The 26,514-nt window shown below is 38.1% G+C and overlaps 1 protein-coding gene across 7 annotated transcripts; it reads left to right on the top strand.

Moving 5' to 3' along the window:
• The first annotated feature begins 798 nt into the window (after nucleotides 1-798).
• Nucleotides 799-23,652, top strand: ttyh1 (tweety family member 1). Of its 7 annotated transcripts, XM_058389710.1 has the most exons (16): nucleotides 799-1,405; nucleotides 5,082-5,169; nucleotides 5,969-6,125; nucleotides 7,894-8,117; nucleotides 11,134-11,245; nucleotides 11,507-11,832; nucleotides 11,973-12,068; nucleotides 14,073-14,145; nucleotides 15,297-15,372; nucleotides 15,808-15,863; nucleotides 16,568-16,660; nucleotides 16,799-16,891; nucleotides 17,029-17,168; nucleotides 18,735-18,902; nucleotides 20,438-20,516; nucleotides 21,947-23,652. In XM_058389710.1, exons 3-16 carry the CDS (start codon nucleotides 5,991-5,993, stop codon nucleotides 22,028-22,030), a joined length of 1,755 nt encoding a protein of 584 aa, XP_058245693.1. In that variant the 5' UTR covers nucleotides 799-1,405; nucleotides 5,082-5,169; nucleotides 5,969-5,990; the 3' UTR covers nucleotides 22,031-23,652. The 7 variants fall into 7 exon arrangements, with proteins under 7 accessions (XP_058245693.1, XP_058245685.1, XP_058245702.1 ...); XM_058389702.1 differs by lacking the exon at nucleotides 5,082-5,169; XM_058389719.1 differs by lacking the exon at nucleotides 5,082-5,169 and having other exon boundaries at nucleotides 21,942-23,652.
• Nucleotides 23,653-26,514: the final 2,862 nt, after the last annotated feature.

The raw sequence follows: 26,514 nt of genomic DNA, 5'->3' as shown, positions 1-26,514 counted from the left end.
TCTCTCTTTCCCTCCCTCGCCCTCTCTCTGTTTGCTCACTGCTTCATTTGTCTTCATTGTGATTTTTCTAATCCTTCCATGTTGGTTGAACCCTGACAGAGCTGCAGACCAACATTACGTCTTTCCCTTATCTCATACTCTAGACCAATAATCTCTTCAAGTAAGAGATTCTGGATGTGATGAGCTTTTAAATACCTTTTCTGTGCAACGAAGCATCAGATTATATCAGATTTGGTGTTGCTTATTACATTCCGGCCTCATTTCTCATATGCATATATCAGAATTCAAGTAATTAGTGGTTTGATGCTGCGTGTATTCGCCCATGTCATGTTAGCAGGAATCATTTCTTTCTAGTGTTTGTGGTCTTCAGCTCATGTGTGTTTTCAGCTCTTTTCTAAAAGTGCTCTCTGACTTCCAGCCTCCATTCCATCAGAGGCTGTATTCTCTAAATAGAGCCCCCTCCTTTGTGTGTGTGTGTGTGTGTGTGTGTGTGTGTGTGTGTGTTGTGGCCATGTTTTTATGTCTTAGTGGGGACCAAATGTTCACACAAAGATGAAAAAAATATCAGATGGTTTTGATAAATTGGCTTTTTAATATTTTTATTATTGTTGTTTAAATTTAAAAACACTAAAGGAGACATGATGTTTCCTTCTGGTTACTGAGGTTGCTGTTAGGGTTAGGTGGATACAGTATTAATTATTCCGGTTAGGTTCTCACAAAGATAGCAAGACAAACGTGTGTGTGTGTGTGTGTGTGTGTGCGCGCGCGCACGCGTGTGTGTCCAACTTCACTTGCCTTTATTTCCCTCTATAACATCTCAGAGGGAGCTAAGCACACAGCCTTTATTACACCATATTCGCACGCAGTCGTGCGATTTTATTCACTATTTTTCACGTATGACTTTTTATTTAAATATATATATATATATATATATTTTCTAAGAGACTAAATATCGTGTTTGAACTCGGTGCTTGTGAAATTACAAAGGGATTAGAAGAAGCAATCTCGCCGCCATCCCGGATGCTGCTGAGTGCCATGATGAAGTTGGTGTTGCAGGACTGATGCCTTTCTGAGGAGCTTCTTATCCAAGCACTAAACACATTCTTCAGTCATTTTGTCACTGCAAATCCGTCGTTTTTTCCAAATTAGCACACGCCTTTCTTATCGTCTTCTGTCTGCGAGTAGCCTGTCTACTCCAGCTGATATTAAAAACAGTGAATCTCCGTTGAAACGCGCTGCTTTTTTCTCACTAATGCCGCGACGCCTGTCACTTATTATGCTTCTATTCACAAGGCAAACAAAGCGACTCGTCGGTCAGCGGTACATTTCCCTGAGTGGCATCTAATCGAAAATACACTGATCGAGACAGGGGGACAACGGGAAACTTCCGAAAGTACAATTAAAGGTAAGAACAATATCATTTGTATCTCTGTAATTCGCTTATCAGTTTATATTGGTTTAGATCCCCCCCCCGTTTTCTCTACGGAGTAAGAGACATTCCCCGTCTGCTGCCTGAATGAGATTCCCATTCAACACATAACCCATGTATTACTGAGAGATTTTTTTCACACAGTCAATAAAATTCAAATCATTTTAATAATGAATCCATTACAAATCAAGATTATTGATGAAGTTACATTGCAGGACTGCTTAGTAAGTGTATGCACTCAAAGCAGAGAGATTCCCAACTCAGTGAATTCTTATGTGTATTTTTTTTTCTTCCACAAAAATCTTGGTACAGAAACAGCCCACAGTTTGACCCATATCACGAATTCTGCATTCTTTATTATTCATCTCTCACCCTTTGTAAACCGTTTTGCATGCTCTGCATACTGGAACGTGATTGGCTGTTATGTTTTGTGACATCATAACCCTGACCTGTCACATGTTTTTTTTTTTTTTCCATTCAGATTATAACCCACTGTTTGTGATAACATATTCGACAAATCCACTGTGATAATATTTTACCACTTGGTGTGTTCTGAATACATTTAATCCTGTAATCAAAAATAAGGGCGGCTTTTTGCATTTACATTTGGCCGACACCTTTATCCAGAGTGACTTACATTTAGCTCATTAATACAACTGAGCAATTGAGGGTTCAAGGTCTTGTTCAAGAGCCCAGTAGTGGCAGCTTGCTGGTTCTGGGATTCAAGCTCATCAAATATAACAAAATGTATTCCCCCTAGGCGTGAATATGTGTGTTTTTGTGATGCGCTAACTGTCCCTGGAAATGGATCTAAATTTGTAATCCACTTTAGGAACCATGACCCTAACTACAATAAAGCAGTTAGAGAAGATGTTAAACATTAAGTTGTCTTTATTTGTCACATATACGTTACTGCACAGTGAAATTCTTTCTTCGCATATCCCATCCTTGGGGGTTGGGGTCAGAGCGCAGGGTCAGCTATGATGCAGCGCCCCCGGAGCAGGGTGGGTTGGGGGCCTTGCTCAAGGGCCCAATGGTGGCAGCTTGCCAGTGCTGGTGCTTGAACCCCAATCTAACAGTCAACAACCCAGAGCCTTAATCACTTGAGCTACCACCGCACCATATAATAACATTACAGCTGGACCCCTGAAGACAATCGGCTCTGTGTATTCATTAATATTTATGGTGACATTAATAGCACCAACTTTAATAAAACAGTAAGATCTAATAGTGAAATGCTTGCAGTACACAGTGTACTGTTTCCTCATGTCCTAACAAAGCCATTTTCATCTATCTAAAGGCTTGTTAATTAGCTAATGAGGTGAACAGCTCAGGCACAGAGGGAGCATGGCAAACAATACCACATATAAGTGTCATACCATTCTTATGTGTTAAGTATAGTAGTATGCTGCTTCAAAAAAGCTATTGTTTTTGTACAACCTTGGGAAAAAAAGCACATGAAGAAATTGTACACTAGAACTGCTTACTGCTGCTGCCACAGGCCCTGTAACAAACATACTTCAGGATCATGACCATGACTGGGCGGCTATGGTGCATTTGTTCCAGCATGTAGCCCTAAAATATTGAAGGCTATTTTTTTTGTGTTGCTGTTTTGAAGGCTAGAGAAAGCCTTCAGGGCAATGAAATATTGAGGACACCGTAGGAATCTCCTCATGGAGCAGCTGAGATAAAGACCTGCCAGATCATTAGTCAGATGCAGGCCTAAGAGCGTTTTAAAATGTTAATGTTGTATGAATAATTACAACACGCACCAATTCTTACATTTTTGGAGACTTCATTTCAATTCATTATGTTATTGCCGATGTTTAATGAGGGTCAATAAGGATTTAAAGAGTGTTTATTATTAAGCAGCTGAATTTGTTAATGTCACGTCACAGTCGTAGGTGCAGTCCACCCCTGTACTGTGCATTGAAATACATGTACCGTACAATGAACACTGCATCACAAAAAGAATACAGATTATTCTTCTGCTTCATTAGTAAGTTCATAAGACAAGTATTATCATGCAGAGAAACATTATAAATATGGTGTTGTGTAGAACCGGTGCCAAGTTTTGATTTGTAACTATGCTCTGTCAAATGAGAACAACCTCACTTTTTATAATTTGTTGCACAACACTGCGATAACAAGCAGACCGAGAATGTCATGTCAAGCCACACATAAGTGTTTGTGTTGATGGTGCTGCTGCTTCAGCTTAGTGACTTCACAGGAAGTGTTTATTTCTTAATTAATTTATTTTTATTTAAGTACATCATGCTTGTAGGTATATGAACAGTGGATAGTGATGATGATGATGATGATGATTATATTACTTTATATATGTACTTTATACTGCTATGCAAATTTCTTATTGTGAGTTGTATATTCTGTTACAGATAAATTTGGTTTTAGTGCATATTGTACTGTTGTGTTTTAAGATTTCCTCTCTAATTCCACCAATACAGTCAGTCTGTATGACTTAAGTGGTTACATCGTTTCCTGAGGAGCTTAGGTGATTAATGATTGGAATATTTAACTAGCTGACATTACTTCTATAATGCCAGTTAATCGTTTTGGGATACATAATGTTGAAAATATAACTGACTATGATAAATTACCCCGAGGTAGACATGAGTGTGTGAATGTGTGTGAATCTGTGTGTGTGGTGCCACTCAGAATAAGTTTAGGATAGGTAAGATAGTATGAGGTAAAATAGGATGAGATAGGATAAGACAGGATGAGATAATAAAGGATATGGTGGCATAGATATGACAAGATAGCACAGGTTAAGGCAGAATAAGAGAAAACAGAATAGGATAGGTTAAGAAAAGATAGTATTGGATAAGACAGGATAAGATGGTATAAGACAGAATAGGATAGGATATGACAAGATAGTATAGGATAAGACAAGGTAGGCTAGTATAAGATATAACAAGAAATGATAGGATAGGATAAGATAGCATAGAACAGGATAGGATAAGATATAGAATAGGATAAGGTAGGGTAGGATAAGATAGGATAAGACAGAATAGGATAAAATGGGAAAAGATAGGATAGGATAGGACAGGATAGGTTAGGATTGGATAAGATGGGGGAAAGAATAGGATATGAAAACATGAGACAGGACAGTATAGAATAAGACAAGATATAATAAGAAACAATAGGATAAGATAGCATAGGTTAGGATAGGATAAGATAGAATAGGAAAGAATAGGATATGATAAGATAAGACATGATAGTATAGGATTAAGACAGGATAGGATAGAGTAAGATATGAAAGGACAGGATAAGAAATGATCAGATATAATAAGATGGAGATCTACCAAAATATCAGCCAGACAACACAGCCTTCGAAAAAAGAGTTTCCCAGTAGTGTTTGGATAATTAATGTTTTTTGACTGCATGAAAGGTTACTACCAAGATTTTGAAACTGAACTCTCTGTTGGTATTTTTATATGAGTAAAAAAGCTCTATGGGTTCCTCCTACAGGGTTGAGGTGCTGTCATTCCTTTTGACCGGGTTAATGGTTAAGGTACAGTGACTGGGACAGCTATTCCATTAGAGACCTCTATCCTTTGGAGTGACTGGAAACAATACTGTGTAATCCAGCTTTTGATAGGTGATATAACTCTCATTCTCTGACCCTTTATAGCAGGTTGTCAGCATCATGGCAAGGTCTAGCCAGGAGAGGTGAAATGTTGATATGATGCGGCTGTTCTTCTTCAGCAAGAGCTTCTCTGGTGACTACAGCAGCACAGTACAGTTTATGCTTTACTAAGGTTTCAGTTAGGTAACGATTATTCGTTCCTATGTGCAATAATGATCTCCTTCCTTACGTTACTCACCTTGACTTACCTTAATACTTTAAATATTAATGTGTAGAAAGCGTTATTACCAGTTCACACGCATATATAGACAGATGATTGTGTGACTTCTCAAAATAGCTATTAAAAAGGAAAAATCCAGGATTATACAGAAAGGAACTTTCACATTTTATGAACTGCCATATACAGTATTACTGTAATTTATTTTCTGCACAAGGTAATTATGTAACATGAGTTTTTCTCAGTAATTATCAATGGAGAGGTGAACTCTGTCATTTTGGTGGTTTTTTATTTTGACCTTTTGAGGTTCAGGTTAAATTGATATAAAATAGCTTGTCCATGACCTGTATATTAAAGACCAACAATATTTCAGTTAAAAAACACTGTGTGTGTTTTAGTGGATGAAATATACACACAGCTTCTTTGATCTCTTATTCCATTCTGCCTCACTCAGTCCCATGGTTGTAGTCACTTTAATACAAAATCTGGGGTGTGTATGTGTGTGGCAATTGGATGTTCCCTGCCTCTCTACTTAACCTACTTTCCTTTTTTCCTGCCCCTCATTTTTCCTTAATAGCTCTCTGCTGTACTTTTCTGCTTGACATGCCTTTCCTGGAAATAGGAAAAAAACTGTGTATACTTTATAATGCATATCATTAATACAATCCATGCTTGTTTGATGTAACAAGTTCTCTCTCTCTCTGTATTGTGATAGTTATAGGCGGTCATCAGGACTAATGGCTGCCATCGAGACCATTCCCAGTTACAGCCCTTCAATATGGGTACAGATGTGCCACGCGCTCCCTCGCTTCGATCTGACCATGCAGATGCGAGACAACGTATTCACACCTGACAGCTGGGAATACCAACAGGTTCTCTTTCCTTCGTAGAAAGCTGTATTACTCTTCCCCTCCCGTTCCTTTTTCCTGTTTCCTTCTTTATATCAGATGCAATTTTCACACCTGACAGTTGGTACAAGTGGGTAGACTCATCGTGTGGAGACACATAACGCTATTTCTGTCTTTGTGTCTATTTTTTTCCTCAGTAGTTCACTCTTTTCCTCTGTCATCTTGTCTAGATTTGAGCCTGAGACCAAAATTATAGTGCAGTTCCTTGTAGGAAAGAATAATCTGGAGTATTTATCATTTAACTTCAAACAGTTAAACTGTAATGCTTTGTAGGTTTGAGATCAGAGCAGCAGCACGGCTTTAATAATTAATAAAAACAGGGAGAATTCCCAGTTTGTATTTTTAACAATACCCAGTGCTGGAATAAACAGTATTTTGTCTTGTATTTGTGTTGTGGAATAATTTAAGCAGATAATATTGCTTTAATCTAAAATTTAGAGCGCTGTTAAAAAAAATTCACTCATGTAGAGATTCATGTAACTATATTGTTCTTAAAGTGTCCTGTATCTTCTGTTTAGACTGACATCACAATTATTTGGCATGTTTATTCAAATGAATTAGTGTTTAACAGTAAAGGTTATGGTCACCGCTGCTATGATGCTCACCTTAAAGCCTCAAAGCTTAAGTCAGACTGGACAATCCTGAGCGCTGCAGGTGTTCGTTCAACACTGATGCACAACTGCAATTTGATGTCAGACCTGGCACCGTGGCTGCCGAGCTGGATTGAGATGCAGTGACGTGGAAGCCTGTGTCAAATTGCAGTGCTGCACTGTGTGATTCACAGCAACAGTCTAATTTTAGTTCACAAGAACATAAGAGATGATTTTCCTCAGATCACGCTATGTGGGCAGGAGGAAGAATGACGACGATTATCGGTTTCGGTGTAGAAACTGAACCGCGAGAGAACCTTTGACCTGACCGTGAACGAGAGGTAGAGCGTGTGAGGCATGCGTGGAACCAGAGAGAGAAAGAGAAAGCAAGAGGGAGGTGGAGGAGAGCTAGAGTGATGATGGAAGAGAGAACCCTTTGTAAACGAGGAAGAAAGCAAGAGGCATAAAACAACAACATGAAGCGATGAATGTATTTAAGTAGGTCACATATTATTAATAGAGATCCACTGACATGGATAGAAAGGAAAAAGTGGGAAGGCAAGCGTGAGGGAGAGTGCACGAGAGGGAGGTGAGAGGGAAGGATGACTGGGGTAGGAGACAGGGAATAGACGAGTGGGGGATGGGGGAATAGGAACCAGGGGATAGGAGACAGAACAGCCAGATGGACAGATAATACTGCAGATTTGTGTTGTATGGATTTGTGAAGTGTTTTTGTCTGTATGTGCGTGTACATGTGTTGACATGCGAAGAACGTGCTGTAATTAAATCACTTCTGCCTCATTCGGTTTGCAGGACAGCATAGGAGAGGAGCCTCCATTCTGTATCAGCCAATGAAATACAAGCGATAGCTTCCATTTTATGGTGAATTGTATGGGAGCTCTCTCTGTCTCTCTCTCTGCTGTCTCTGTGTGTTCTGTCCTGTGCTTGTGTAACCTTTACATGAAACATAGACATGAAAAAAGCAACGCATCTGCCGTCCATAGTTTGGGTGAAAGCAGTGAATATACAGATTACACTGTTTGTATAAATGTGAAATCTTTTGATGCAATTAGTTGATGATTGTCAACTGTCAACACTAACATTTCTCTTTTCCATTCCTTTATTCCTTTTTCTGCACACAGACTCTCCTGGTTCTGTCCAGTGTTTCAGCCATCGCTCTCATCCTCTCGCTTCTTGTTGTCCTCTCCTTCCTTATTCACTACTGCTGCTGTCACCGCGGTGATGCAGGCAGGGACGAGGATGAGGAAGATGACGATGCCAGTGGTGGTCATGGATACGGTGGCAGGAAGGGGCGGCGCATTTGCTGTGTCACATGGGTGTCTGTGGCAGCTGTGACACTGTGCTGGTAACGTACATTAATCATGTGACACTGCTATTGTACAACACAATACCTGTCATCTAAGCAGATTGTATCATATATAAATATTATTATATATTATTTATTTAAATATTTTCTGCATGATTGCAGAAACTGTTGCTTGTATATATACGTGACATGAGTCTAAACATACAAACCGTCTAATTTATATTTGTTGCTAAAGCGATTATTGACAGGATACAACAACTGACTTTAGGATTATATTATAAATATGTTTATTATAGAAGATAACATTTTATTTTTTCAGTACTAAGAAACGTGGTACTCAGAGGTGCTGGAGTAATTGTTTAAAAAGAATGCATCAAACGGCATGCGCTCTCAAATGTACACGGAGGGAGCACTTTATTAGGAACCATACTGATACTAGGTAGGGCCTCCCTTTGCTCTGAAGACAGCCTCAATTCATGGATTCCACAAGACATTGGAAAAATTCCTTTGAGTTTCTGCTCTATGTTGTCATGATTGCATCACACAATTCAGCTGCACTTTCATGCTGCGAATCTCCCGTTCTACCACATCTTAAAGGTGCTCTACTGTTGACTTTCTTCTAGTGACTATGAAGGTGACTTAAGAACACTGAACTCATTGTCATGCAATCAGTTTTTTTGCTTTGTGACATGGTGCATTATCATGCTGGAAGTAGCTATTAGAAGTTGATAAATTGTGGCTATGAAATGATGCACTTGAACAGCAACAATACTCAAATAGTCTGTGGCTCTCAAGTGATGTTTGATTGGTATTAACAGCCCAAAGTGTGCCAAGAAAACATTCCCCACATCATTACACCACTGATGCTTTTCTGCTCACCACAATTGTACAGAGTTGTTATGAGTTACTGTAGTCTTTCTGCCAGCTAGAACCAGTCAGGCCATCTGGTGTACCAACTTCTGCTTACTGGATGTTTTTCTTTATTTCCACATTTTTAGTGAACTCTAGAGGCTATTGTGTGTGACAGTCACTCAAACCAATCCAAATAGTCTGGTACCAACAATAATGCCACATCTGATGGTTGAGGTGAACATTTGATGAAACTGCTGGCATGTAGCTGTATGATTTTATGCATTATATATATATATATATTCACACCGATTTATGAAACCGGTTTTAGTATTCTAATGCTGGCTTTTCTAACAGCTGCCCACATCTATTTTGTATTCCTTTTTTTAATGCTATAATCCCTTGACACAAGAGTTTGCCAACAGAAATTTGGCACAGACTCTCGAGGTTACTTATGCTGTATTACAGACTACATAGTAATAGTAATAGTCAAAAGATCTAGATTCACCCTTTCACACTTTTCCTTTAACTGTAAGCCTTCATACTAGTTCGAGATTCCTTGTTAAGTGTGTCTGTTGGGATGCAGATCTTGAGAGAGATATGAAAGGGAATATGGCTCGGGGTATAAGCAAACAGAAACCCATAAAAAGGAAGGAATTCTGTGCAGGATGATGTCATGCTTGAAGCAGGGAGCAGAGGAGGATTAAATGTGGCAGATCTGCCTTCTATGTGATATCACGATACACAGGCATCCTAATGTTGCATCTGTTTAGCCTGTGGACTTACAAAGATGACATCATCCTCTTCCCCTCCATGTTGACCTCTTTCTTCTTTCAGTGTGGATTTGTGATGTAGGCAGCGGTGTACATTTAGCATGACAAGGGGTGGGGCAGGCATCAGGAAGCTTGTACCTGCAACAATTTAAACATGAATTTGTATGACGTAACATACACTTACAAACACACAGTAGGACAGAAACAATATAGCAAAAATTATTATTATTATTATTATTATTATTATTATTATTATCATATGTATTGTATATATTATTAATTATATAATATATTAAATAGTAAAATATTTATATTATATTTCTAATGCATATGATAATAATAATAATTTTTATTATTATTATTTATTATTATTATTATCATATGTGTTGTATATTTTATTAATTATATTATATATTCAATAGTAATATATTTATATTATATATTAATATAATAATTCTAATAATATATTTATATTATATTTAATGTTATTGTTATGATCATTAATAATGATAATAATAATAATAATAGTAATAATAATAATATGTATGGTATATATTCTAAATTATATTATTTATTAAATAATTCTAATAAGATCTTGATCATGGAATAATTATCAAAATTATCCAAAAATATTTATTGTTACTGCATTCAATAATAAAAAATAATAATAATAAAATTATTATTATTATTGTTATTATCTGCAATAGCAATACATAATACATATTTTTGTATAATTATTCCGTTCACAGATTTCTTATCAACCCTTTTATACTGAAAGTCTTTTCTTTCCATTTCCTGTCCCTGAAATCTTAGTCTGACCTCAGACTACCAGTTAAACTCTGCATTACTTAAGCCAGGCTTGTATTCGATCTCAGAATGCGACAAAAGAAATCACATGACATGAGTGCCCACACTGGAGAAGTGCTCTTCCTGAGTGACTCTCCAGTCTGAAGTGAAATGTCTTTTCCCCCCAGGCTGAAAAAATGTTGACAACCAGACACCGCTTAACTCTAATAATGTACTCAGCAAAAACAGTGGGTGTAGTCTTACATTTACACACATGTACCAAGATCAAGCACATGTTTGATCACAAACACAAATGTGTATATATATTTATACACACACACACACACAACCCTTTACACCACTGTCTTTGACTTAATATGGGTCACACAGTGAATCTGGCTCTGACAGCATGGATAACATCTGGTACAAAGCTTTCAGTTAAATTTTATAAATATGTGAGAGTGAAGTACAGCAAAGACAGTTTTTCAGAATTATTATTATTTTTGTTTTTTTTAATGGCTAGAGGATTATTTCACATCGCCATTTCACTGCTTTTTTTATTCACTAATGCTGAGTCATTTAACAAATTAAACATACCACCCTTATTCTCCCTTGACTCTGTTCTTCTGTGTTTTGGCCTCTCGCAGTGTTGCTATAGGCTTTGGTTTCTACGGTAACAGCGAGGCGAACGACGGGATGTATCAGTTGACCTCGTCTCTGCTCACTGCCAATCACACACTGTTTTCCATCGATATGCTGGTGAGAAAACACTCGGTCTGTCAGACATCTACACGGCTATCCTGACAAGAGAATAAACGAAGGCCTATTATGTTTATGTGAAATAAATAACTAAATAGAAGAATGATCTAATTCATTTATGAGGATGTGTATGTGGGTATGTGTATATGGATGCATTGTATTGACTTGGTTTTATGCAGGCTTAATTTGTTTGCTCATGCAGTCGCTCAATCATCTTTGTGTCTCGTCTCCTCTCCTTCGTTCTCTTTCTGTTGTGCCCAGGTTTCAGACACCGTAACAGCTCTGCGGCAGTCCATCTCAAGCCCCTTGACCTCGCTGGAGAATGTGTTTGGAACAAATAGACCTGCTCTGGTGTCCACTCGGTCCTGCAGACGTCTGTCTGAGCGTGTGATGTCCCTTCTCTCCTCCCTCACTCTAGGAAAAGGGCTGAGCTCTGTCAATTTTAATGCAAGTGATGGCATGGTGGGGGTCGTGACCCCAGTTTTCCCCTCTATGCCCCAGGCTGTGATCTCCAGCTCAAACAGTGCCCCTGCACCCTTCTCCCCAGGGTGGGCAGCGAGCACACTCATGGTGAATGAAGACTACAGGTAAAGTATTGAGGTGCTGTTTATTTAAGTTGCATTTAATTTAGGCTGAATATTGTATGAGTTCTAGGAAAATCTTGTGAACCTATTTCAGATTATACATTTTCTACATTATTAACTCTTCCCACATTCATTGTGTTTAGGTGGCTCTCCTATGTACTGCTGCTTCTTTTGGATCTGGTGGTGTGTCTATTTATTCTTCTAGGCTTGGCCAAACAGGCCCGATGGCTCCTCATTCTGTAAGTGTCAAACACTCATATTATACAACAATTTGACACAGCATTATTTCTAAGTTTCCAGCACTATATGGTGGAAAACTGCTTTCTTCAATTCCTTGTTTTCACTTCTGCGACCTGGGTTCAATTCCAGGCAGAAAAGCTACCCAGCCACTGGGGGTTGAACAAGCTAGTGCACTCTGAGTGCTGTTCCCAAGCCTGGATTAAAAAAAATGGGATTGTTGCTTCAGGAAGGACAGGGAGGGCGTAAAACCTGTGCCAAATCAAAAATATACTGATCAATGCTCCACTGTGGCGACCCCTAACAAGAGCAGCCGAAAGATGAAAAATAAATAAATAAACAGCTACACAGCTGGCCAGCACATCTTGGTGCAACCCATTTTTGTACTACTGTAAACACACCCTCAAATCTTAGCTATTTTGGGGTTTTTTTTTAAGACATACTAGACATATGAATTTGGAAGAAAGATGAACAGTAAGGTATGCATTTTAGAATTAGGGATTTTTTACTGTAATCACAGCAAGAATTATCACTGCTTTTGATTACCTTGTAAGTGGGAAGTCGGAACTCGGAATTACTTAATTTCCAGTTTCTATGCATTCAGCATGGATTTTTTTTAGCAACAAGCCCAGATAATTGTGATATAACTGAGAGATATATATTAACTTTTACTTATTTACTTATAGTCAGTGTTATAGATTTAACAAGTATATGTCTTTATTTCGATTGTTCTGAAGCTAATGCTAGGTAAAGAAGTGCAACTTTTTGTTCACAAATTTTGTTCACTGCTCATGCTGTGAGAGCCACGTTGGTTTGAGGTCACTTGCTGAACTCAGGGACGAGGAAATCATCCTGGGATAGGCGAAGAATTCCAAGTTGAGGGTTTGTTTTCTTTGTGTTCCCTGGTTGAAGGTCAGAAATTTTCAGTGTGATTCCTTTGCCTCAGCATTTTGTTTGTTAATGAGTGCTCTAAAATTTCATTGAGAATTTTTTTTTTTTGGAGTTGTGGCCACAAATGCTTGATTTTTTTAAATTTGTGATGCAACTAGAAGAGGTTTATTTATTTATTTTTCTTTATTTGCGTAAAATGACTTTATTTGGTGAAATTGCAAGCATAGGATTCTGCTTTAAAACTACTAGCAGTACTACCAGTACTACTACTACTACTACTACAACACATATGTAATTGCTTTCTATGACAGCTGTACTCATGCACCTGTATGGAGCACTTCGGCTGAATGTGTGTTATGACGTCATCACATGAAACACATCCTTGTCCAAATCTGTGGTAAATTAGAAAAATTGCAAGGTTTTCCAAATATCGGGGAGTTTGCTTGATTTTTTGTTCATTTCTACAATCTGAAAAATTTCAGTATCCTAGAGGGATATTGTATGCTAAAGCTTGATTGTACAATTGTTCTGCCTGATACTGTTGTTATCAAATAATTCCCAAATCACACATCTACATGGAAAAGAATTCTTTGAGCATGAGTCGAAACTGCCGATGTTTGAATGCAGAGTTCGGCGCGTTCACTGGAAGTTGATTTAGTGCCGTTGTGATCAAAGACAGCCAAGGAAAAAAATTCAGGGAGTGTCATATGATTGCGATTAAAACGCCAGAGCAGATTTTTCTTCATCATACAATCTGTTCTTTCAAAATTTCATTGGGATGATCTCATACACTGTGACAAGCTCTAATCGTAAAAGGTCTCTGAAAATAATAATAATAATAATAATAATAATAATAATAATAATAATAATACACTCACACATCTGTAAATTGTATTAATTATAAAGTCATAACAGGAAAGAAAAACACATTCTTAATCTCACAGGACAGTATGACAAGTGAAATAAAAATAAAAATACTGTTGTTTTTCTGTGTTACTTTTAGTCTATTAAAGGATACAGTTGGAGGTCTTAAATTAACTAATGTACACTTAGCATCAGTTTAAAAGACAGAAGCCTGTTAATAAAATAATGTGTATGTGTGTGTGTGTTTGCAGGATGACAATACTGGCCTGGTTGGCTCTGTTTTTGAGTTGGGGTTCTCTTGGCTTGGAGACAGCCACAGTGGTGGTGAGTATTCAGGATGAGGCTCCCGCTGCCCATTTCTAACTTCTAGTTTGAAAAACAACTCTCAGCAGGCGGGGTATTCAGAATATAATAGCTCTCTGTGTGTGTGTGTTTGTGTGTATGTGTTTTTGGGAGCTCTCTTTGTCCTAAAAAAAATCTATCAAACTTGTACAGATGTGAATCTTACATTTTTAGCAGTTTAGTTGTGTACATATGTGTATATGTTTATATGAGAGAGTATTAAGGATGTGTGTGTGTGAGTGTGTGTGTGTTAAACTGTGAAAAGCTTGTTCTTTTAGAAACTTTGCAGTCCTGGCACTGTCCCAGAAAGGCAATAAAAGGGTTAGAGTTGCAAGAGAGAAAGACTGTGTGTGTCATACTGAGTGGCTCTTTGTCCAATGGGGGGAAAAAAGGCAAGCTGAGTTGAAGATGGGGATGAGAGTTCTTAACAGCGACATCAAGAAAGGATAAGCAAAGAGAGAGAGAGAGAGAGAGAGAGAGAGATGTGATGTGAGAGGAAGACGCCCAGTGGACTACCACTTTGTTAATCAGGCAGTGAGAGGCCTGGGACAGGAGGACAAGAAAGAGTGACTGGAGGAGATGGCAGTAGCTGGCTCTTAACACAGAGTCTCACTGTCCAGAGGCAGCCGACAGGAACAGTCATCTCTCTCTCTCTCTCTCTCTCTCTCTCTCTCTCTCTCTCTCCTGTGTGTTAGTGTTTCAGTTCTTTTCTCTCCCTCTTCCTCTCTTTCTCTCTCTCTCCTCTATTGTACTTGTAGTCTTTTGTAGATGTGCTGAGTCCTATTTAAAGATAACAGTGATTAATTACATGTCTTCACATACCACAAAGGAGAACGAGTGTGGAAAAAAAAAAGACCAACACAGCAGTGACAGCGTGATTGGAAGAAGAACAGAAAAAGTAGAGCACTCCAGGAGAGGGAGAGTATGTGGGAGCATCAGGGGAAAGACAGAGTGAGAGTGAGAGAGATGTTCTGTATCTATGTCAGTGAGTGCTGGAGATCAATAGCAGTCTCGGTGGCGGTGGCGGGGAGATGAGGGAAGTATGTCATTCGGTCACCGTGTCACATCGCTAACATCTCTCCCCTGTGTTTTCTCTTCTACTCTTTCTCTCTCTCTGTTTTTTTTTCTCGCAGGCACTCAGTGATTTTTGCTTTGACCCAAACACATTTGTTCTCAACTCTACACACTTTAATGCCGGGACAAGTACAGGTGCTATGCTCTGTCACCACTTTCTTTTTTTCTTTGGTTATTTTTTTGTCTAAATCTCTCTCTCTCTCTCTCTCTCTCTCTCTCTTTCACACACACACACACACATTTTACTATACTTGTGTGGCCCTTCCATAAGCATAATTATTAATATAGATAATTAAGTTTCTTCATTTCTCATTGGGACTGACCAAATATCCCCATGTGCTTATTATCAGATAGTCAGGACCTTATTTTATCAAATTCTATACCACCATATGAAAACATGCCCCCCCCCACACACAGCCACAATCCTTGTTCTACTATCCCTGTGTTTACCTTTCATTGACATAATCATCAATGTAGATAATTTATGCTAAGCCTGCTTAATGTCCGTAAACAAAATGAACCACACCCACAGTAAAACACACACACCTTAACAAATGTCTCTATCACCAGAAATCCTGGATTACTACTTGACCTGCAGCAGAAAAATGACCAGCCCCTTCCAGCAGGTAGCAACTCTGTTATACTACAGATCACACTGAATTTTCAAGATATTATCACGATGCTAGACTTAGAAGAACTGAAGGCATCCATTGTGCTGTTTTTTAATTTAAAAAAAAAAATAAATAAATAAATAAAATTGCACTAGTTAATAACAAAAGCATGATTAAATAGATCTCTACAATATCCCTGTATGTTTGAGCTCGAAATATCTCTTTTTGCATTGCATCATATGTATATTAACATTTATTTGTTTCATAAATGGTAATCAGGTTTTTTTATTATTATTATTATTATTATTATTATTATTATTATTATTATTATTATTATTATTATTATTAGTGGGATGCTTTATTGAGCTTAAGAGATGCATACTGTTGATTTATAGAAACCATAGTAGGAAAAATAGCCTAGTCCCTTGGACAGATTTTAAGCACACCATGTGCTTAAACTGTTTCGGTGCAGATGTTTGTGTTTCATGTATAAAAACAGAAGATAGTGTGTGCTTGTGCATACATGCATTTACAAACATGGACCAGTTTCAGAAGATGCTGAATGCTTCTATATACAGGATGACAGACGAATATGAATCAGGGTCTATGTCACAGTATAAATGAAGTATTTTTGCTCCAGGTCGGTTCTCTGGCTCTAACAGTATGTGTGTGTTTGTATGTGTGTGTGTGTGTATATGTGTGCATTAAACTGGCTCTAGCTGCTGACCCAGTCCCAGAGAGCTTTGTCTAGCATTCACACCCACCTCTCCAGTTTAGAGAGAGATTATCTCCCACGCTTCCCCAAAGCAGACGTGAGTGAACATGCGCCTCTTAAATCAATACATCTCTGAAATCACTGTCTCCAAACCTGAAATCAGAAACCACGTATGGAAGGAGTGTGTGAGAAAATGGCTGCTTTCTGTAGCTGCGTATTTCTTTTCCCCTCGTAGAAGCCGCTGAGGGAGGTGCAGCAGATGCTCAACTCTACCGAGGGAAATTTCCACCAGCTGGTGGCGCTGCTCAACTGCCGAAGCCTCAACAAGGTAACCATAGCAACCTGCCTTCCCTAAAGCAGACTACTTTGACATATAAAGTGTTTTAGATGAAAGACGTGTGCATCTTAATTCATCTCACAATCTCTCTCTCTCTCTCTCTCTCTCTCTCTCTCTGTGTCTTTCAGGACTACATGGACTCTCTGAAAGGTCTGTGCTATGATGGGATGGAGGGATTGCTCTATCTCTCTCTGTACTCATTCCTCTCTGCTCTGGCTTTCACTGCCATCCTTTGCTCCCTTCCTGGAGCCTGGAGGAGCTTTTCCAGGTAACCTGAACTGCTCCTGCCGCTTTGAATTAACAGTGTGAACGTTCTTTGTGAAAATCTGTTGAATGACGTAACATTTTTAGCAGGATTCAAATAATATATTATTTGTTAAGGTGTGTGTATGAATATACACGCGCACACACACACACACACACACACACACCCGAACACATACACACACCAACACACAGTATAGAACATTTGAATCCTGCTAAAACAATGACATATTGTATTGATATGTTTAATACAAATGATTATATTTTTTAATACACATTTATATTTATATAATAATTGTTTATTTCTCAAGCAAGTTTGCGTCGTAATTCATTATTTCTCTTCTTTTTCTGTTCTAGAGGAGAGATTATACTACAGTTTCCCAATGATTTCTAATGATAATTCAGGCATCTTGTTGCTAATAGATGAATATACTGACCACAGTGTAAATGGTCATTTTCAAGTGGTCAGTTCTGCTCCAAAAAAAACAAACAAACATCAAACAAAAAAACCCTCACCTGCTGATCTGTCCTCTTTGTGTCCATTAATGGTGCACAAGACCATATCAATTTCAATATAAATATAAAAGAAAACAGTGTGTTACCGTAAGGTGAAAGTTCATTATTTTAAAATACACAAGAACTGTACTCTACTGAATTGAATTAAGTATTATATGTACAGTATATGTTCATTTCTATCAAACAGCTGTGTCATATTACTGAGGCCATCTTTATCAAATGATCGAACTGTGTACACAAAGCATGAAAAATAATAAAACATCAGTATGGTAGTGAAACACATTACAGTATTAATAACCACAATAATAACCTTAGCACCATTGAAAGAAATATGTACAGTAAACACTCACTAGCCACTATAATAGGAACACCTCATTCATGCATTTATCCAATCAGCCTATCATGTGGCAGCAGTGTAATCACACAGATACAGCTCATGAGCTTTACTTAATGTTCACACCAAACATCAGAATAGAGAAAAACTCTGACTGAAGATTGGAAAAACCTTGGTCTAATGAATATGCTTCAGCATGCGGGTGGTATGGACAGAATTTGGTGTCAGCAGCCTGAATCCATGGACCCATGGCAATATGAAAGACTCACACCATGGACTGTATGTGCGGCTGACAAATCTGCAAGCAATTATGTGACGCGATCAGGTTCACATGAATCAAAAATCCATGCCATAAAGACCTGAGGCTGTTGGAGCAAAGATGGGTCTTGCGCAGTATTAATATGGTGTTCCTAATAAAGTGGCTGAGGAGTGAATATGTAACTATAATTGTGTAATGCTTTAAATTCTTCTGTTCTGTAAACTGCAAAGAAATCTATGAATCAGTGGGACTCTTTTTTTTTAAGAGACAATATTTTACTTCTGTATATACCCCTTCTGTATATTTTATTAGGGGGACCTATATGTAGTTTGTGGGATTGCTACATGTACATATGTCTAGACAGTCATTCTTTTTGAGCATGCTAACACTCATTATGTTGCATGCTGACTTTGTGTACTGTGACTCATTTATTTCACCCATTTCCCCAATTCACGGCGCAGAGACTCAGAGGAGTATGACGACTCGGACAGCGAGAGCGAGGACCCCTTCACGTCCCATCAGGCACGTAGACAGACGGCCAGGGGGTCCCAGCGCGGGGCCTTGCCCCCCTTCTATAGTTACCAGGGGGCTGGCTGGACATCCCCCTTTTCTAGTGCACCTCCGTTGCCGTGAGTAACACATGCACAGACACACAGACAGACAGACAGAATGAGCCAGTGGATCATATCGATAGTTAGATATATATTCATACACCTTAGAATGCACTGGTTTACGCAGTGTGAGCTGAAGACATAGAATCATATGTATAGAGGTCATGACATTTTAGTTTTAGAGAAGTGAAGACGTTAGTGTAGAAACTAGTAGATTATAAAAAGCTTTTTTTAGTCTTTTTGGCACATCAGCATGTCAGTAGTCAAGATTCCATTCAGCGTTAGACAGATCAGTGTAGACAGATGTACTGACAATCACAGACATGTAACTGTTTATCACTGACAATCACAAACATATTTATTTACTGACAATCAAAGACATACAGTACTGTGCACATGCCTGAGCTACCCAATATTTATATAGTGTTACAGGAAATGTTTTTTTTATTTTATTACTACTGAATTCTTGTGCCAGTACCCTTTCTTCCTAAAAAAAAAAAAAATTACAAGTAAGAAATTGAATTAAAAAAAATCAGTGTTACAAAAAGGCTATAAAAACGTCTCAAATAAATGGATCAACCTGCTAGTCGATTTCCTAAAAGCTCTGCACAACACTGTAGCAGATTTTTTTAAACCTCATTTTTTAAAGGCAGATTATCAGATTATGAGACTGGATCATCCACAACCTAGTAATTAATAAGAATCTTTTCAATTCTTGATATTTAAAGGCGTCTTTGCTTTACAGATTGTCTTTAGAAGCACTAAGACATTTGCACAGTACTGTATTTTTGTTCAAGTCCAAGCAGACACATGTAGATAGCCGCACATGCCCTTACAGACACACTTAACACACACACACACAAACACAAAAACACACAGACACACAGACAGGTGGACATGTTGAGTGCAGCTTAGCCAAACGAACAGACACAAGTCCAGAGGTCTGTCTGTCTGTCTGTGTGTCTGTCTATCAGTCTGTCCATCTTTTCAAGACAGACATAAATCCACCAGAGGCGATCAGACTGAATGTTTTTAGGTAAAAAAAAAAATCCCACCCTCTCCAGTATTCTCTCCCAAATCAAATTTGCGCTTCCACAATCTGCCTTCCCATCTCTCACACTCTCTTATTTTGCTTCAGTACATTTGCACGATTTGTGTTTTGCTTGGGCTGCACAGTTGTTTTTTTTTTAATGTGCATTTATCTTGTTAGGAGGGGCTTGTCAGTAGACGTTATTGTGCCAAATTCCTAATTTTGTACATTTAATAGCTCACCGCACTACTCTCTCGCACTTCCCGTTACCCTTAGCTATCGCCCTGCTTCTTTCCTGTCAGAACGCTTATAAATGGATTATTGTAATGAATAAGGTCTTATATAAGGTGTGTGTTCATCTCTTTAACTATCCTCCACCCCTTTCTTTCTCTTTATCCATCCTTGGTCCTGTTTTTTTCATCCCTTACTTTTCTGTGAATGTGGCATGGGCCTTCTCTGTGTCCCTCCCTGCTACTCCTCCCTCTTTCCTTCCTCTTGTCCCTCTCTTTGTGTTTCTATGCAGGACTCCAAACACTTCCTCCAATGGCAACCCTGGTTATGAGAGCCTGCCTCTGAGTGACAGGCAGTCCCCACCCCCCTCTGTGAGTTCCCCTGTCTGTGTGCCATTATCATGACTCATGGCATTCCCATTAGTTTTTATCTATACCAGGGTTCTAACTGGTTCTAGATGGTGTATTTTTCCCTCTCCCACAAAAGGGCTTTATAAACCTGCAAGCAGTGGCTTAAACTTTAATTCCTGCCCTGTGCTGTTTTTTATACATTAGTGAATGGATTATAGCATTTCTTAAAAAGTGACCCTCAAACAAAGTCCAAGTTAAAAATCTATTCAGTGTGTTAAAGATGCCATATATGAATTTCTTTGTAAATGCAAATGTGAACATGACATGGTTGTTTTAGTAAAACAATATCTAAATGAAATGAATGAATTATATTATGATTTAGCCCTGAGTTCTGATAATAGGCAATTATGGGCCCTATTTTCGTGATCAAGGCATGAGATCATGGCATCATCTCTGTACAATCACTGTACAGATTTCATAGAAACATTAGTGGTAAATAACCAGCTGGCTGTCTGAACGTACAGCAAATGTGACTTCGCTGACATTAGATTTTATATTGATGCTGTAGTGGTAGTTTAATAAACTCTTGAGCCATCTGAAATCAGGAAACTACAGAGATAAAAATGCAAAACGTAAAATGTGCATAATGTCTAATAAATAGGGTTAAAGACAGAAGGATATGGCATTTCTTTTGCTCCAACAGTAGCAAAAAAATCACAATTTAAAGCTATGACTGTTCTGTGTATATATCTATATGTAGGGGTATTAGATATTTAGGTGAGATCTTTTGGGAGAGCTTTTGACAAAACATAACAGAAGATCATAAGAGGAAGTGAATGTACAAAGCAGATCGACTGTATAGGAAGTGCAGTACGAACTGATATTTGTGGCTAATAGAGTGAATTATGAGTATGTGTTTTTTTAATCTAATCCCATAATGTTATTTATTCCAGTGAGTTTGCATGGATTTCTAGTAGGTTTATGACTAAACCTAAAAGGTTTGCCTTCAATAGCTAGGATTTAATTGATACTACAGTTCGGTTGAATTTAGTTAGATGGATGAAGCAGCTGTTTAGTAAAAAAATACCGTAGCTGTTAGGATGGGACCCCGGAAGGCCAAAATGTGTTACACTGCTTCCCCTGATCATTTATAACCATGAAAATAACTACATAGCACAGATTGTCTTGCAGACAGTCAAAACCTACAACACTCAGGTGTTAAAACAAGTAAACTCCTCTTGCACTGACACGAAAATAAAGCCCTACAAATATATATTTCCTTTTATACAGTTTTGCAACTTTGATTGTTCATTCATTGCGTACTGACATTTGCTTTTCTTGTCTTTTTTTTGTTTGTTTGTTTGTTTTTTTGCATCTGTCTCCTCCTGGATCTGTCTGTCTGTGTGGCGCCATGTCTGTCCAAATCCCATTGTGGTCATGTGAAAGTACAGTACTCTCCCAGCATGCTGACAGGCTATACGGGTAGTCAATCACACCCCAACCCTGCCCATTCAAGGAACCTGTACTCGCGCTAATTTGTATGTATAGTATTAAAAAAAATGATATATCTCTATATATATAGCAAATGTTTAGTTTTAATATGGATGGACACTTTACTGAGAGACTAATTTAAAAGACATTGGAATGCTAGATGTGTTAAAAAAAAAAAAAAAAAAACCTGCAGGACGTCAGGACCAGTGCGATTTTAAAAGAAGAAAGAACCAAACGAAAGTTTGATATGAGTCTGAATTGTGTAAGACGCCCCAACCTGTTCAGTGTCTTGTTGACTGGAGACAGGAAAGCGGATGGTACTGACGTTACCAGGTTGACGTTACTTTATTACTCTATTTTTAAATGTATTACTACTTTGTTTTGGAGGTTTTTTATATTGTATGCTAAGTCACAAACACATGAAAATAATGGCACAATTTTTCTGTATGACAGCTCAATGGGCACTGGAGTTTTGTTTTGTTTTGTTTTCTAAATATTTGACCTTTTTTTTTCTATATATATATATATATATATATATATATATATATATATATATATATTATATATAGATGGCTATTGTGTATTATCTTGCATACCCTCTGATACTATATAAAATACCACATTACTATATGATACGAATATAGTATATTCACTGTAAATTCTGTATGTTTGAGGGTTAATGCACTTTGATGCTCAAAAATAAGGACGATAACGAGAGAGCTACGGTTGTTCCAGCCTCTCAAGCTTCGGCTACGTACAGAAATAAAAATTTCCCCGACAGCATTGCAGCCAAACAACGTCTGCCACTGACTGCAGTGCAGTAGCCATAATGTACACAGCAATAATACTGTTTTCTTAATGATGAAGCACACGTCTGCAAATTAGGGTCAATGTTCTAAAAAACAATATATCTGTAGAAATAATGTTACAGCTTAAAAATGATTTAGAAATAAATAAAATCATTCCTAATAAATCACCTAATAAAAATCTAATCTAATATATAAATAAAAAATATATATATTGATAACAGTTGTTTAAAATTATAAATAGATTGTCCATCTAATATAAATCATAATTTATTTATGACCTATAGAGAAAGTGAATATTCCTGCAAAATATTCAGTGGTCCAATGCACAAATTTGTGCAAATGTGCCTATTTTTATTTTCACGTTTCTACAAATAATTACATTTTTACGTGTAAAGTAATACTATACAGATTGATCATTGAAGTAAAAAAAAATATCTGCATTTATTTTGGCCTGATAATGTCAGTCTCAACCAGGCAAATTTACTGTCAAGTCATTTATTTTTAATAACATCAGAAGTTCTAGTGATAGGTTTTGTTCACAGATTAGTGCTAAATGTGCTGACTAGTTGAAGTGTATCCACCCTAATTTGCAGGATTGTTCTCTCACTTGAAACAAGTAAGAAACAAACACTGTGTGTTATGTCGGTGTGTGTGTGTGGGGGTGATTCAGGGTCCTCTTGAGATGTTCTGTGTGTATGTATACACATATAAATATACTCAATTTGCCATTGCATTAATCCTGCCCTTTCCTATCCTACTCTTATTAATCCAATAGCCCTGTGTTTCTATGGTTTTAATGCTCCTTTGAATGGCCTACTTTTTCACTACTGAGACTAAATAAAAATAAAACTAACAAAGATGGAATAATCAGACCCTTTGTGTGTGTTTTGTGGCATGATGTAGAAAAGAAGTTTTTGTTTTTTTTTAAATTTGTCATATCACTACTCCAACATCAGTTCATTAAACTTTAAGTAAACTACCAAACCATTGCCATTTGAGTTCTGTTATGGAAATGACAGCAGAATTTAAAACCTTTCTATTGGTTTAACTCTAAAAAGCTTTTCCTGTAATACAAAAGGACTTACTAAATAACCATAACACAGCATGGCACCATAAAAATCAGCTAGTTTTGGTTTAATGTTTTATGAAGGTTCAGTCGATACTGTAAAGTATGTAAACAACATTTTGGTCAATATAGTGGCCTATAAAAGTACCTTATAGTTGAGGCTATAGAGCAGGATGAGCTGTGTGCTCAGTGATGCTGGACACAGCAGTTGGAATTTGTAATTCATGACCTCAGAGTAGTAAAAACTAAAGACACAAAGTTCGACAATGGCAAAGTAGCACTTTTTTTTTTTTTTATTCTGAAGCCTGATGTCCCACTTCTGAGGTAAGTCAAATGCAGGAGAAGCCATGGCTCCCCACCTTCAGAAGGATCACAGGGAGAGCTATATTGCAATAATATAAATGCAAGGTTTGTTATTAGACTTATAGAAGGATCACATGCCTCATTTCATCCATTTTCAATACCGACTTTATTCCTAATTAGGGTCACAGGGATCTGCTGGAGCCTATCCCAGCACACATTGGGCAAAAGGCAGAGGTACACCCTGGACAGGTCACCAGTCCATCACAGGGCCACATATAGACAGACAACCACACACACAGAGACAATTTAGAATTACCAATCAACCTAATGTACATGTTTTTGGACTGTGGGAAGAAACAGGAGTACCCAGAGTAAACCAAGGATTTGAACCCAGGACCTTCTTGCTGTGAGGCAACAGTGCTAACTACTAAGCCACCATGCTGCTCCATGCCACATTCATTCATCAGTATTACATATGCCAGAAGACTTCTGCAGGCGAGCAACTCTAACTTGTAATAAGTCCAATATTTGATCGGACAACATTTCTTTATCTGAGATGGCCTCTCATAATAACTTGCTATGCACTGAGGGGACCAAACTGAGCTTCTGGTACTGGCAAGAGTCAAAGAACAATCCCATCTTTCACTTGGCCTACTCACACCCTCAGTAATCACATGATAAGAGACATATCATAGACTGATTCCATTGTCTGTTTTTTGATGGTGTGGAACATCAGCCAGAGATGAGCCACCTACCGGCAGAAATGCCACCAGCTCCACTCTTGCCACTAAAATGGTCTGACCACTACTTGAGACCATCGTTAGTAGTGGATTACGCTATTCACTATATAGAAGCTGGAATTCTACACATAAATAACTTCAAATCTATTACCAATTAACAATTCCTCTACTCGAGAGATATCTAAATATATTTTTGGCTGAAACAGTTAAGGCCCTGGATAGCTGATTGGAAGGCCAGGGATTGAAGGCCCATCAGCACCAAGCTTTGAGCAAGGCCCTTAACCCTCTCTTCACTGGGGATGCTGTATCATGGCTGACCCTGAACTCTGACCCCAGCCTCTTAAAATGGGATCTGCAATGAAAAACAATTTCAGTGTGCTGTATATGTGAAAAATAAAGGCTTCTTCTTGAAGACAGAGCAAGGAAGCTCTTTTGGGTCCTGATTGATGGCAGAACTGTGTATGCTTTTTTAAATAAGCTACATGCAGGATTCAGGTTCATGGTAGCAAGGCCCATACACTCATGGTAGCAAGGCCCATGCACTCATGGTAGCAAGGCCCATACACTCTTGCAGAAAAGCTCATGACCATTTCTGTGATTCAGCACAGATGTAAGCAGATGTAAAATAATAAAAAAAAAAATTAAACGTGTGTCTAGACTCATTGTTTGTTGCAAAGCCTTGATGGATTCCTTAGGTTCTGCAATGAGTAGCATAAGGTCAATAAGATGTAGCAGTTTGACATCTACTCCATTATTTCTTTTTTTGTACTGTTTTAATCTCTGGTGCTGTCCCTCTAGCTTGTAGCAGAAAATCTCAGTCACCTGTACAGTCTGCCACAGATGCCCCATGACCTTGATTGGCTTTGTGTCTTGAATGTTTTGGCCCATTGCTAAGCAGTCACCTATTGACCATGTGATATTTATACTGTATTTATTATATATAAGGGTTCACAACTCATCATTCCTGTCCTCCAACCAGAAGAAAAGACAGCTCAGAATTCCTACTTGGGAACTTGAGAGAGTTCAGCAAATGACAAGTGACATCAAATCAGCATGACTGTGCATAGTATATCAGTAAAAAAAAAAGTAGCACTTCTTACCTTTAAATGAATAGTTCATAAGCACAACAAAATATATTTGCTTTAAATTAATCAATATATTGACATACTAGGTGGCACAGTGGCTAGCACGTTTGCCTCACACCTCCAGTGTCCTGCATTCGAGTCTTGTGTGTGGAGTTTGCATGTTCTCCCTATGCTTGGTGGGTTTCCTCTGAGTGCCCTGGTTTCCTCCCACAGTCCAAACACATGCTACTAGGCTGTTTGGAGTCTCTAAATTGGCCGTAGTGTATGAATATGCGTGCCCTGTGATTGGTTGGAACTCTGTCCAGGGTGTATCCTGCCTTGATGCCTGAGATAGGCACAGCCTCACAGGATAGGTCGGATAAGTGGCACAGACAATGAAATGAAATGAAATTGACATACTAGCTTTTACAATCTGACTGCCAACTTCCCACTTCTAAGGTATATGAAATGGAGATTTAGAATAGTGTAGAAGCTGTAGTCCATTTATACAGTGTCCTAAAATAGCCAACTACAAGAATCTTTAAA

Source organism: Hemibagrus wyckioides, linkage group LG01 (assembly GCF_019097595.1).
Source record: "Hemibagrus wyckioides isolate EC202008001 linkage group LG01, SWU_Hwy_1.0, whole genome shotgun sequence".
In the NCBI taxonomy this organism is placed as follows: domain Eukaryota; kingdom Metazoa; phylum Chordata; class Actinopteri; order Siluriformes; family Bagridae; genus Hemibagrus; species Hemibagrus wyckioides.
This window is presented reverse-complemented; position numbering and strand designations above follow the sequence as displayed.

Coding starts and splice junctions, on each gene's coding strand:
- ttyh1 (XM_058389702.1), top strand. CDS start 5,991: ATGGCTGCCATCGAGACCATTCCCAGTTACAGCCCTTCAATATGGGTA. Junction 16,892..17,028: donor ACTGCCGAAGCCTCAACAAG/GTAACCATAGCA, acceptor TGTGTCTTTCAG/GACTACATGGACTCTCTGAA. Junction 17,169..18,734: donor GCCTGGAGGAGCTTTTCCAG/GTAACCTGAACT, acceptor TTCACGGCGCAG/AGACTCAGAGGAGTATGACG.